Consider the following 13401-nt stretch of genomic DNA (forward strand, 5'->3'; position numbering starts at 1 on the left):
TTTATTTGTAAAAAATTTGGAAAACAATTTATCATTTACCTTCCACTTCACAAATATGTGCCACCTTATGTTGGTCCATCACATTAAATCCCAATAAAATACATTTACGTTTTTGGTTGTAACATGACAAAATGTGGAACATTTCAAGGGGTATGAATACTTTAAGGATCTGTATATACAGTGAATATAAACAAAAAAGTCTATACACCCCTGTTAAAATGTCAGGTTTCTGTGATGTAAAAAATGAGACAAAGATAAATAATTTCAGAACTTTTCCCACCTTTAACGTGACCTATAAACTGTGCAATTCAGTTGTACAACAAACTGAAATCTTTTAGGTGGAGGGAAGTAAAAATAAAAAAACTAAAATAATATGGTTGCATAAGTGTGGACACCCTTAACCACTTCCGGCCGGCCTATAGCAGATTGACACCCAGGTGGTGGTTCTGTTATCCTGACTGGGCGTTATACGACATCCAGCAGGATAACATGCCAGCGTCTGCCGATCGGAGGTTCTGTGCATCAGTCTGACACACTGCATCTCCGATTGTAGTAAGGGGCCTCTGACAGAGGCCTTTTACGACATGATCAGCTGTGACCAATCACAGCTGATCATCGCGTGAACCACAAAGTGCCCTTAAACAGCATTCCTTGGTTTGCGCTAACAGGGAGAGCCGATCAGCGGCTCTGCCTGTCAGAGGGGGGGTCTGTGCTGATAATCAGCACACTGATTATCAGCACAGTGCCCATCAGATGTGCCCATCAGCTGCCAATCAGTGCCCCATCAATAAAGTCTGTCAGTGCCAAAGTGCCAATCAGTTCCCACCAATCAGTGCCCATCAGTGCTGCCGGTAAGCGCCCATCAGTGCCCATCAATTCTACATATCAGTACCTCCTCAGTGCCAACTCATCATTGCACATCAGTGCCCGTCAGTGAAGGAGAAAACAACATTTTATGACAGAAAACAAAAAAAACGTTTTTTTTTCAAAAATTTCGGTCATTTTTAGTTTGTTTAGCAAAAAATAAAAACCTCAGGAGGTGATCAAATACCACCAAAAGAAAGCTGTATTTGTGGGAAGAAAATGATACAAATTTTGTTTTGGTACAGTGTTGCATGACTGCGCAATTGTCATTCAAAGTGCGACAGCGCTGAAAATTGTCCTTGGCGGGAAGGGGTGAAAGTGCCTGGTATTGAAGTAGTTAAACTAATACTGTACTTTGTTGAAGCACTTTTTGCTTTTATTACAGCACTCAGTCTTTTTGGGTATGAGTCTATCAGCATAGCACATCTTGACTTGGCCCGCTCTTCTTTGCAAAAACACTCCAAATCTGTCAGACTGCGAGGGCATCTCCTGTGCACAGCCCTCTTTAGAGCACCCCATAGATTTTCACTCGGATTCAGGTCTGGGCTCTGGCTGGGCCATTCCAAAACTTTAATCTTCTCCTGGAGGAGCCATTCCTTTGTTGATTTGGATGTATGCTTTGGGTCGTTGTCATGCTGAAAGATGAAATTCCTCTTCATGTTCAGCTTTCTTTAAGAAGCCTGAAGGTTTTGTGCCAATATTGACTGGTATTTGGAACGGTTCATAATTCCCTCTACCTTGACTAAGGCCTCTGTTCCAGCTGAAGAAAAACTGCCCCAAAGCATGATGATGCTGCCACTACCATGCTTCACTGTGGGTATGGTGATATTTTGGTGATGTGCTGTGTTGTTTTTGCACCAAACATCTTTTGGAATTATGGCCAATAAGTTTAACCTTAGTTTCATTTCCCCACATGCTTTTGGGAGACTTCAGATATGTTTTTGCAAAATGTATCCAGGCTTGGATGCTTTTCTTCGTAAGAAAAGGCTTTGGTCTTGCCACTCTACCCCGTAGCCCAGACATATGAAGAATACAGGAGATTGTTGCCACATGTACCACACAGCCAGTACTTGCCAAATATTCCTGCAGCTCCTTTATTGTTGCTGTAGGCCTCTAGGCAGCCTCCCTGACCAGTTTCCTTCTCAGCATTTCATAAATTTTGGGGTTCTTCACTGTCTTCACTGTGTTCCATGGTATATCTAATGCCTTGGAAATTCTTTTGTACCCTTCTCCTGACTGATACCTTTTAACAATGAGATCCCTCTGATGCTCTGGAAGCTCTCTGTGGACCATGACTTTTGCTATAGGATGGGACTAAGAAAATGTCAGGAAAGACTTACTAGAACAGCTGAACTTTATTTGGGGTTAATCAGAGGCACTTTAAATGATGGCAGGTGTGTACTGACTCCTATTTAACATGAGTTTGAATATGATTACTTAATTCTAAACACAGCTACATCCCCAGTTATAAGAGGATGTGCATACTTACGCAACCACATTATTTTTTTTTTTATTTTTTTTTTTACTCCCCCCTAAAAGATTTCAGTTTGTTTTTCAATTGAAAAACAAACTGTTTATAGGTCACATTAAAGGTGGAAAAAATTCTGAAATGATTCCTCTTTGTCTCATTTTTTTTACATAATTTTAGATCACAGAAACCTTTTAGCAGGGGTGTGTAGACTTTTTCTATCCACTGTGTGTATACACACACACACACTCACCGCCCACTTTATTAGGTACACCTGTTCAATTGCTTGGTGTTAGGCTTGGTGCTAGGCATCTAGACACGGTGAAGAGGACTTGCTGAAGTTCAAACCAAGAATCAGAATGGGGAAGAAAGGGGACTTAAGTGACTTTGAACGTTGCATGGTTGGTGCCAGACGGGCTGGTCTGAGTATTTCAAAAACTGCTGATCTACTGGGATTTTCATGCACAACCATCTCTATGGTTTACAGAGAATGGTCCGAAAAAGAGAAACTATCCAGTGAGTGGCAGTTGTATGGACAAAAATGCCTTGTTGATGTCAGAGGAGAATGGGCAGACTGGTTTGGGATGATAGAAAGGCAACAGTAACTCAAATAATCACTCGTTACAACCAAGGTATGTAGAATACCATCTTTGAACGCACAAAACATTGAACCTTGAAGCAGATGGGCTACAGCAGCAGAAGACCATACCGGCTGCCACTCCTGTCAGTTAAGAACAGGAAATTGAGGCTACAATTCATACAGGCTCACCAAAATTGGACAAAGAAAATTGAAAAAACGTTGCCTGGTCTGATGAGTCTCAATTTCAGCTGCAACAATCAGATGGTAGGGTCAGAATTTGGCGTAAACAACATGAAAGTGTGGATCCATCCAGTCTTATATCAATGGTTCAGCCTGGTGGTGGTGTAATGGTGTGGGGGATATTTTCTTGGCACGCTTTGGGCCCTTTAGTACCAATTGAGCATCGTTTAAACGTCACGGCCTACCTGAGTATTGTTGCTGACCATGTCCATTCCTATATGACTACAGTGTACTCATGACACAAAGCTCAAATCATCTCAAACTGGTTTCTTGAACATGACAATGAGTTCACTGTACTCCAGTGGCCTCCACAGTCAGCAGATCTCAATCCAATAGAGCATCTTTGGGATGTGGTAGAACGGGAAATTTGCATCACCGATGTGCAGCCGACAAACCTGCAGCAACTGCGTGATGCTATCATGCCACTATGGACCAAAATCTCTGTGGAATGTTTCCAACAGCTTGTTGAATCTATTCCATGAAGAATGAAGGCAGTTCTGAAAGCAAAAGGGGGTCCAAGCCAGTACTAGCAGGGTGAGTATTTATACACACACAGTATCTCACAAAAGTGATACATCCCTCACATTTTTGTAAATATTTTATGATATCTTTTCATGTGACAACACTGAAGAAATTACACTTTGCCACAATGTAAAGTAGTGAGTGTACAGCTTGTATAACAGTGTGAATTTGCTGTCCCCTCAAAATAACTCAAGACACAGCCATTAATGTCCAAACCATTGGCAACAAAAGGGAGTACACCCCTAAGTGAAAATGTCCAAACTGGGCCCAATTAGCCATTTCCCTCCCCGATTTCATGTGACTCGTTAGTGTTACAATGTCTCAGGTGTGAATGGGGAGCAGGTATGTTAAATTTGGTGTTATCACTTTCACTCTCTCATATTGGTCACTGGAGGTTCAATATGTCAAAGAACTCTCTGAGGATCTGAAAAAAAAGAATTGTTGTTCTACATAAAGATGGCCTAGGCTATAAGAAGATTGCCAAGACCCTGAAAATAAGCTGCAGCATGGTGGCCAAGAGCACACAGCGGTTTAACAGGACAGGTTCCACTCAGAACAAGCCTCGCCATTGTCGACCAAAGAAGTTAAGTGCACATGCTCAGTGTCATGCTCAGAGGTTGTCTTTGGAAAATAGATGTATGAGTGCTGCCTGCATTGCTGCAGAGGTTGAAGGGGTGGGGGGAGTACGCCTGTCAGTGCTTAGACCATATGCCGCACACTGCATCAAATTGGTCTGCATGGCTGTCATCCCAGAAGGAAGCCTCTTCTAAAGATGATGCACAAGAAATCCTGCAAACAGTTTGCTGAAGACAAGCAGACTAAGGACATGGATTACTGGAACCATGTCCTGTGGTCTGATGAGACCAAGATAAACTTATTTGGTTCAGATGGTGTCAAGCGTGTGTGGCGGAAATCAGGTGAGGAGTACAAAGACAAGTGTGTCATGTCATGGTCTGGGGCTGCATGAGTGCTTCCAACACTGGGGAGCTACAGTTCATTGAGGGAACCATGAATGCCAACATGTACTGTGACATACTGAAGCAGATCATGATCCCCTCCCTTTGGAGACTGGGCCACAGGGCAGTAGTCCAACATGATAACAACCCCAAACACACCTCCAAGATGACCACTGCCTTGCTAAAGAAGCTGATGGTAAAGGTGATGGACTGGCCAAGAATGTCTCCAGACCTAAACCCTATTGAGCATCTGTGGGGCATTCTCAAACGGAAGGTGGAGGCGAGCAAGGTCTCTAACATCCACCAGCTCCGTGATGTCGTCATGGAGGAGTGGAAGAGGACTCCAGTGGCAACCTTTGAAGCTCTGGTGAACTCCATGCCCAAGAGGGTTAAGGCAGTGCTGGAAAATAATGGTGGCCACACAAAATATTGACACTTTGGGCCCAATTTGGACATTTTCACTTAGGGGTGTACTCATTTTGTTGCCAGCAGTTTAGACATTAATGGCTGTGTGTTGAGTTATTTTGAGGGGACAGCAAATTTACACTGTTATGCAAGCTGTACACTCAATACTTTACATTGTAGAAAAGTGTCATTTCTTCAGTGTTGTCACATAAAAAGATATAATAAAATATTTACAAAAATGTGAGGGGTGTACTCACTTATATATATATATATATATATATATATATATACACACACATTTGAAACTATATATTCTTCACTGAAGACATGCAAGCAACAAATCTTCTTGTAGATTAGTAGGAGTGGTCTACGGCCTAAGAACAGCTGTGCTGCCATCACTTAGCAATTTTCCAGTTTCCTCTACTATTGGCTTAATTTGACATCACTGTACACAGAAACCTATTACTGAAAGGGTTTTCCATTTTTATACTCATTGATTTCACACTATCATTTCAGCCACACTGATAAGGCACATTCTGCAGGTCAGAATTACTGTTGTGTCCTAATGTGATGTCTGTGAATTGAATTCACGCTCTATTCTGTTATGAGAGAAATAATGCCAGAAAGTAATACCAGCTAAGCGGCTATGCACCTTTAGATGCCTTCGTTAGGAGAAAAATAAAGTGAATTTTTTTAAAAATGTAATGGAGTTATATATACATAAAAATATGTTGAATATGTCTGGTCTATTTTGATAACTGGAGCACAGGAAAAACCAGAGTAGCAAATGTCAACCAGTTATGCAGCTTGCACTAGGGAAATTAATCCTATAATACAATTGGTTCAGCAAAACGTATACAGTTTTTGCTCAAGTTTTCACAAATCAACACCACCATCAAGTTTTATTTTTTTTTAGAATCCCTAACTTAGTACAACGATTATTTTGTTCAGTACTCACCTGAACAGATGTAGGTGGTGTTTCTCAATGTTTGGCACAGTGAGTAAACAAGAGTCATGCATCCATCGAGCTTGAACTACCATCTGCACCAAGTACGTTATATTTAGAGCTGTGACAAGCCAGCCATGATGCGCTGCTGCATCCAACATAGCCTATAAAAGAAGCAACACGTGATATCAAATACCCAGTTTTACCCATTTCTTATGTGTTGCATGCAATTTTGGTAATCAGTACTGAATATACATAACTCCCCATTGTACAGTTTGTAAATTAACCAAGTCCTGTCTCTACAGCTGACCCTCCTAAAGCCTAGTGCACACAATGGGAATATCGAACAGATGATTGTCTGTTTTGCATGCTAGTCTCATATTGAAAATGAAGAGGTTACTAAAGTTAAGAATACAACTTTGGAAGTCATGTAACGTATTGTGTTGTACTGTAATGTATTCTTTCATTTCGGAGTATGCGCAATCTTGGTCACACAATTTTTTTCATACAAATACTATTCTAATTACACGAAAATCATTTGTTCCGTGATCTTACAAAAAAACATTTTGTGCTTGTCCCTTCGGACATTTTCACATAAACTGTCATGACCGGCTCTCAAAAGCTGTGTACTAATCAAAAGCTTATCAGATAATCGCTCCAAAATGCTTTTTTTTTTGGTTCGATATTCTCAACGTGTGTACGGGCCTTGACTCCTGAGCAACAGAGGAACAGTGTAAGGAAGAAAAAAATATTCACAGTTTGGAAGTTTCCAGTAGCATACAAATAACAATATAAAATACTTCACAATAACTGTTGCTACAAAATTAAGCTGAATGGCCAATTGTGTGAAGCCTGGTCAGATTAGTTACAGTACCATTTTTTCACATTACATTGCAATGCTAAAGAGCTCCATATTTGCAACAATACAAGCCTAGATTGCATTTTTATCCCAAACATTTTTGCCTGATGCTGACAGAGACAAATCCTTGGTAATGTATTCCTTCATTCAACTACATAGAAATGTAAATAGTCAGGCCTACTCACACAGAGTGATATTCCAGCAATTCAGAAACGTTCCTGTACATGAAATAAGTGCCTCAGATCACCCTAAATTTTTAAATAATAGAAGAAAAGAACCAGAAATAGGAGCGTCACTTCCTATTGTCACACCATTTACGGCCAGCCACAGGAAAAAAAAAACACTTTTGTTCAGAAAAAAATAATCCCTCTGGGAGATCACTGTACATTGCAGGGATTTTAACAAACATTGTGGCAGATTCCTATTGATTTTTGCACTGAAGAAAAAGCATTTTTTTGTCTGAAGAGTGAATCTGAATGGAAGTTACTTTTTCATGATTGTGTAGTTTGTGTTCTAATGAGGAAAATGCACTAATTTAGAAGTATTTAACCCTTTGGGGATATCTCATCAAAACTGAAAATTATGTTGCAGCGGATACCTAAAATCTGATTTTTATCTTAGTGCAGACTTCTGGGAAAATCGGTAAGTCAATCACACAAGTAAGAAATTACATTTCTGGGGTTGTTCCATACACCAAGGGTGTCCATAACGCTTCCAGGTTGCCACAATGCATTGGATTTTACAGAAAATTACAGTGCTGCACATTGAAACCTTCAGTTACAATATGGCTTGTGTAGCAATTGTATATACTATATTGTTTTTTTCCCATGAAGGTGAAGTTACCCTTTGAATTAAAAACAGGAACAGGCTTAAGGTAAAATTACCATGGATGTCACAAAGTAGATAAAAACTAAAAGCAGGAGATGGATGGATAGATAGACAGATTTCTTATAAAGATGTAACTCCCAATCTGCATGCCTATTCTAACTCAGTGACATAAGTGTCTGAAGGTGGAGAATCCCACAAGACAACCAGGCAGGTGATAATTTAAGAAGGAGTTCAGCAGTTTGCATACCCAATAATTCATAGGTTTTCGTTAAATGCCTACTTTTGTATTGTACCTTCACAAGTTCGGCAAACTTGCCTTGGTTTGGTATTAAAACATCTAACAGAATTATAAAATGTTAAGGTGAAATGTCACTCATGGATTCTGCACTTCAGACCTTATGAACATTAAGAAGACAAGTTCTTTTTGTTTGCCTAACAAATAGTACTGCTTAATAAACCAGTCATAAGGTATATATAACCTACATGTTTCACTGCCCACCAAAGGAATTGTGTTGAGTATTCCTTTTTAATCTTTGCATTGAATCTAATGTTTTACAGACAAACAGCAGGCTGTGGTTACTTAAGACAAAACTAAACAGTGAAAGCTTCTTCCAACAAAGGGGCTGTTTACACACGCAGAGCTGTTTCAATTAAATTACACAAATTCTCAACAACTGTAGAATCAGTCCAGCGATATAATAGGATGCATGGACGTGAAATCTACAATGTGAAGTGATATTTTCAAACTCAGGTTTAGTTTCTAATCTGGTTGTGGTTGAAGGCAATCAGACATGGCTTGTTAAAGCGGGAGTCCGGCGACCAATCTTTTTTTTTTTTTTAGGTCATTGAGACACTTTGTTAACCCCAAAATAATACTCACAGTTTGGGTGTAAAATTTCTGCCTCTGTCTGTTTTCGTACTGAAGAATAACTTTAAAAATGTGATGCTGGCTGTTTCCATCTTGCTTGTGGGCATGTGAAGCCCACAAGCATTGATTTCCTGGATGCGGTGAATGCTGTTCATTCACAGCTTGTTCACGTGCATGATCATTGTTCCCGCACTGAATCTTGGGAAGCCTGACACTAAGCTCCCAGGAGACAGTGCGGCGCCGGGGAAAGGCAATAAACACACCTAATCCCATGGGAGGAGAGACAGGAAGTGCCACAATAAAGTACAATATAAAGGTAATTAAAGCGATAACTCCTTGAGTTTAGAAGCACTTGATATCCTAAAAAGACAAGACAGCACTAGCATTGTCATGAAAGCAAAAGAGGGGGTCCATAGCCTTGTGTACACTCTAGATGTCATTTAGAGCTTACACCGGCTTCCTCTCCTTGCTTGTTGTGGCCTGAACAGAGCAATATGGAAGCTTAGGGAAAATAAGTATGTGCTACTGGTGAGGGAGCAAGTTAAGAGAACCTGTTGCTTTGCCCTGCAATGGCAAAGCACCAACTCACATACAAATAATTCATACATCAGTTCAAAGCAGAAAAAGAAAACAACGTATAATTCATTAAAATTACCAGTTTATACTTATTGTGTCTACAATTGTAATAACTGTGAAACCAGTCCTTGCTTTTGTCAAATGTTGCTAATTTAGTTTGAGGGATTTTCTGAGCATGAAATTCTTGTGTGTCACAACCCTGATTTCAGAAGTATGTACATACCAGTATGTATGTAGCAACTGCATCGCCAACCAACAGAACTGATTTTGAAAGCTCTGAGTTGTCACGAAACACACAGGGAGCATACTGAAAGGACTATACAGTATAACATTCATTACTGAGCTTTTCCTTTTTATCAGTACATTCAAGGCCATTAGGAGCCTGGATGCAAATCTAGCAGTTGTTCAGGAAGTCAGTATAAAGAAAAAATAGGTGCTATGAAATAGCACAGTTTAAATAACTTATGCTGTTCTCTTTTTTTTTTTCTTACATCTTTATGCCCGATAAGACCACAGTGCCATCCGGTCCATTCAGCCGAAGATCCATGAATAGATCACCTGCTGAATTGGAGCAGGATGGGACTGATGTTTTGTATGTGACATCCATGTCTGTTCAGTGTTTAGTACCATAAAAAAATGGAGCTTTCCAGACCCATATTGGATCTACTGGCAGCCAGATGTAAACGAATTGGCATTACTTTACATCAGATTACCTCTGATGCATTACGTTTCGGTTTGAAAAAATAGAAAAGAATGCAGACCCTTTCCATGTTTTTTTTGGATCTGGACAAACTTGGAGGCAAGTGGGTCTGACTGGAGAATTAGAAACTAGGAATTCTGATCAGATCCACCCATAGACTTGCATGGAGTTTCAAATCAGATCTGCCTTGAAATCTGACAGGCTGACCGCTACTGTCAGTTTCTGTTCCTGTGTAGCTTCCTTCAGCTGAACTCAAGCCAGCTAAAAGGCAAAAATGAATGCAGTTCTCTCTGTAGAAAAATTAGCTCATCATGGTTGTGCATCTCCTTTCACTGTCCAGGATGACTTGGGCCCAGAAGTGTGGTGAGTGATGGTGACAATCTGACTGAAGACATCTGAATTGAAAAGTATTTTTGGCTGGAGTGCTTCTTCAATGCGTCATTCACAAACAATGCATGTAATTTTATTTAAACAAGTTTTAAAGGAGTAACTCCCCCTTTTTTTGACAAAAAAAAAAATCTATCCCCTCTGGTTGATTAATGCACTTTGAATGACCATGCTAACACATGAATATGCTTTTATCTAAACCATTCCATTGTAACTCTGGCTGCATGTTTAGGGTTGTTGTCCTGCTGGAAGGTGAACCTCCACCCCAGTCTCAAGTCTTTTGCAGACTCTAACAGGTTTTCTTATAAGATTGCCCTGTATTTGGCTCCATCCATCTTCCCATCAACTCTGACCAGCTTCCATGTCCCCACTGAAGAAAAGCATCCCCACAACATGATACTGCCACCACCATGTTTCACAGTGGGGATGGTTTGTTTAGGGTGATGTGCAGTGTTAGTTTTCTGCCACACATAGTGTTTTGCTTTTAGGCCAAAAAGTTAAATTTTGGTCTCATCTGACCAGAGCACCTTCTTCCACATGTTTGTTGCGTCCCCCACATGACTTTTGTGTTGTTATTTAACAAAGGGGATGGCATGAATATACTATAGTGGCTTAACAACAACTTTAAGGCTTGATGAAGACTGGCATCTCCTGACAGCACTGTAGGCAGCCAGCTGCTCAAGCCCTGAAGAAGGGGGAAGTTTTTTTCCCACTTAAACATGTTGGCTTGATTTGATAATCCTAAATAATAAATGTTTCAAAATCCATTAAGTGAGAGGGAATTTTGCATCAGGCACTCCTTTGTACACATTCAAGAACAAACTATCTTGTGAGTGCTTCCTTGTGTCGCTGTCAGAGAGATAAGAGCCTAGGACCAGAATGGGTTCCACCTACACTAGACTTCAATCACAGATTTTCCTTTAAGAGGAATCACTTTAGAATAGATCCATCAGAACCAATTGTATACTTCTATTGGTCCATTGCTATTACACACACATCAGTGATCAAAATATGGAACGGCAAGCAATAAAAAGAACTTTCTGATAAATGTTGCAATTATAACTTCCAACATATTTTTACAAAAGGCACTATACCATAGTATATTATATAGGCACCATATCTTTGTAAAGTTTAGAACTGAAAAAGACAGAAATCCACTGCTACATACATAAATAATCTCAAGATCCTAGATTTGCAATTAAATACAATATTTACTATTGTGTGTAATGCTGTAAGATAATTCTCTATGTCCAAATATACATTTCCTTCAGAAATGTACAGATCAGTTGTCACTGTTGTGTAAATAATACAACTGTTATTATTTTCATTGCTAACAAATGAAGTTGATTTCAGTTGTCAAGGGAGACCTGCAGACATACTGCAGCTAGGCTTGATCAATTCTGGTATCAGCCGGTGTCCTAATGAATAGCAGGGAGTGTCATGAACTTCAGTTTGATTTACAATTAGTTTCCCAGCTACTGTCCAGCTAACTTAAATCTGAACAGAAAGAAAGGCTCAGCTGCAGTCTTACTTACTTTAATAGACTTCTACAAGCGACATAATGCATACAGGGGGCTTAATTTTGTTCTATTTCCAAATTAGCATTTTTTGACAACCCACTGGTTTATGTACTTCTAGAAATGAGTTATAGGAAAGTAGAGAAAAAAAACAGGCAAATAACATTGTGTTAGTGACGGCCATAAACACTGGGGGATACACAACGTAGCAAAATGTACTGCTTTTTATGAAGTTATCTTTTTGGTTTCTAATGCTGTTTATATATTTTGATTAATTTTGGCAAGATAATTGTAATCACTGCACCTATCTTCACAAGGAAATATACTGTACATGTATCTTTACGTATTACTTTTAACTTAACATAAAGACAATTTAAAGTATTTAAAGATTAAAGTATTGCAGTGATAATTATAACATATAAATAAAATCCATGAATCAAATAAAAGTCCATATCAGAAAAATCGTTGCCATAGTGGTGACATAGGTGCTGACGTGAAGTGCACGCAAACAGGCAAAAATCTTTCGTGTCACACTCGAGCCCCCCTCTTTAATTCACTCACCGGATGACACTACCCATTAAAGGGTAACTAGCCTCCACATATTAGAGGATTGTGAATGTGGTCCTTACGGCTAACTTCTAGGTCTCCTCCACTCCAGTGAGCTCATGCAAAGTTAATAATGAAGCCAATAGCGCAACTCCGTATAACCTCTTATTTATTTGCGCAAAGATAGAATAAAACGTACAGGATTCCAGATAGTTGCAGGCATTGTATACAATATACAGGAAGTGCCTGTTTGCATGCACTTCACAGCAGCACTTATGTCACCACTATGGCAACGATTTTTCTGATATGAACTTATGAACTTTTGTTTGATTCATGGATTCTATTTAAATGTGATAATTATAATTATCGCTGCAATACTTTGATCTTATTGGATATTGCACACTAGCACTTTGTCTTATGGTATAGGTTTCATATGCAATTTGCACCTGTACTTTAGGACTTTTGCATTAACCACTTCCCGCCCGGGCCAATGCTGGCATTTCACTCCTACGTGTAAAAATCATTTTTTTCTTCTAGAAAATTACTCAGAACCCCCAAACATTATATATGTTTTTTTAGCAGAGACCCTAGGGAATAAAATGGCAGCTGTTGCAACTTTTTATGTCACACGGTATTTGCGCATCTATTTTTCAAACAGTTTCATGAATTAAAAAAAAAAAAACAGTAAAGTTAGCCCAATTTTTTTGTATGTTGTGAAAGATGATGTTACGCCGAGTAAATGGATACCTAACATGTCATGCTTTAAAATTGTGCACACTCGCGGAATAGCGCCAAACTTTGGTAATTAAAAATCTCCATAGGTGATGCTTTAAAAATGTTTACGGTTTACCTGTTTAGAGTTACAGAGGAGGTCTTGGGCTAGAATTGTTACTCCCGCTCTAATGTTCATGGCGATACCTCACATGTGTGGTTTAAACACCGTTTACATATGTCAGCGCGATGTACGTATGCGTTCGCTTCTGTGTGCTAACACGTGGGGACGGGGGCGCTTTAAAAAAATATTTTTTTTTTGTTTATTTTATGAGAATTTTTTTATTTTTGCACTTTCCCTTAAAAAAATACATTTTGATCACTTTTATTCCTATTATAAGGAATGTAAACATCCCTTGTAATAGGAA

At 39.3% G+C, this 13401-nt stretch overlaps 1 protein-coding gene across 2 annotated transcripts in view; it reads right to left on the reverse strand.

Annotated features, from left to right (window-relative positions):
• The window catches only part of ASCC3 (activating signal cointegrator 1 complex subunit 3), a 1208179-nt gene that overhangs the window by 27468 nt on the left and 1167310 nt on the right, over nucleotides 1-13401 (reverse strand). For both annotated transcript variants that reach the window (XM_073626995.1, XM_073626996.1), the window contains exon 38: nucleotides 5994-6145. In XM_073626995.1, coding sequence (XP_073483096.1) covers nucleotides 5994-6145 — 152 coding nt within the window. The remainder of the gene's footprint in view (nucleotides 1-5993; nucleotides 6146-13401) is intronic.

The sequence above is a fragment of the Aquarana catesbeiana genome, linkage group LG04 (genome assembly GCF_042186555.1).
Source record: "Aquarana catesbeiana isolate 2022-GZ linkage group LG04, ASM4218655v1, whole genome shotgun sequence".
Taxonomy (NCBI): Eukaryota; Metazoa; Chordata; class Amphibia; order Anura; family Ranidae; genus Aquarana; species Aquarana catesbeiana.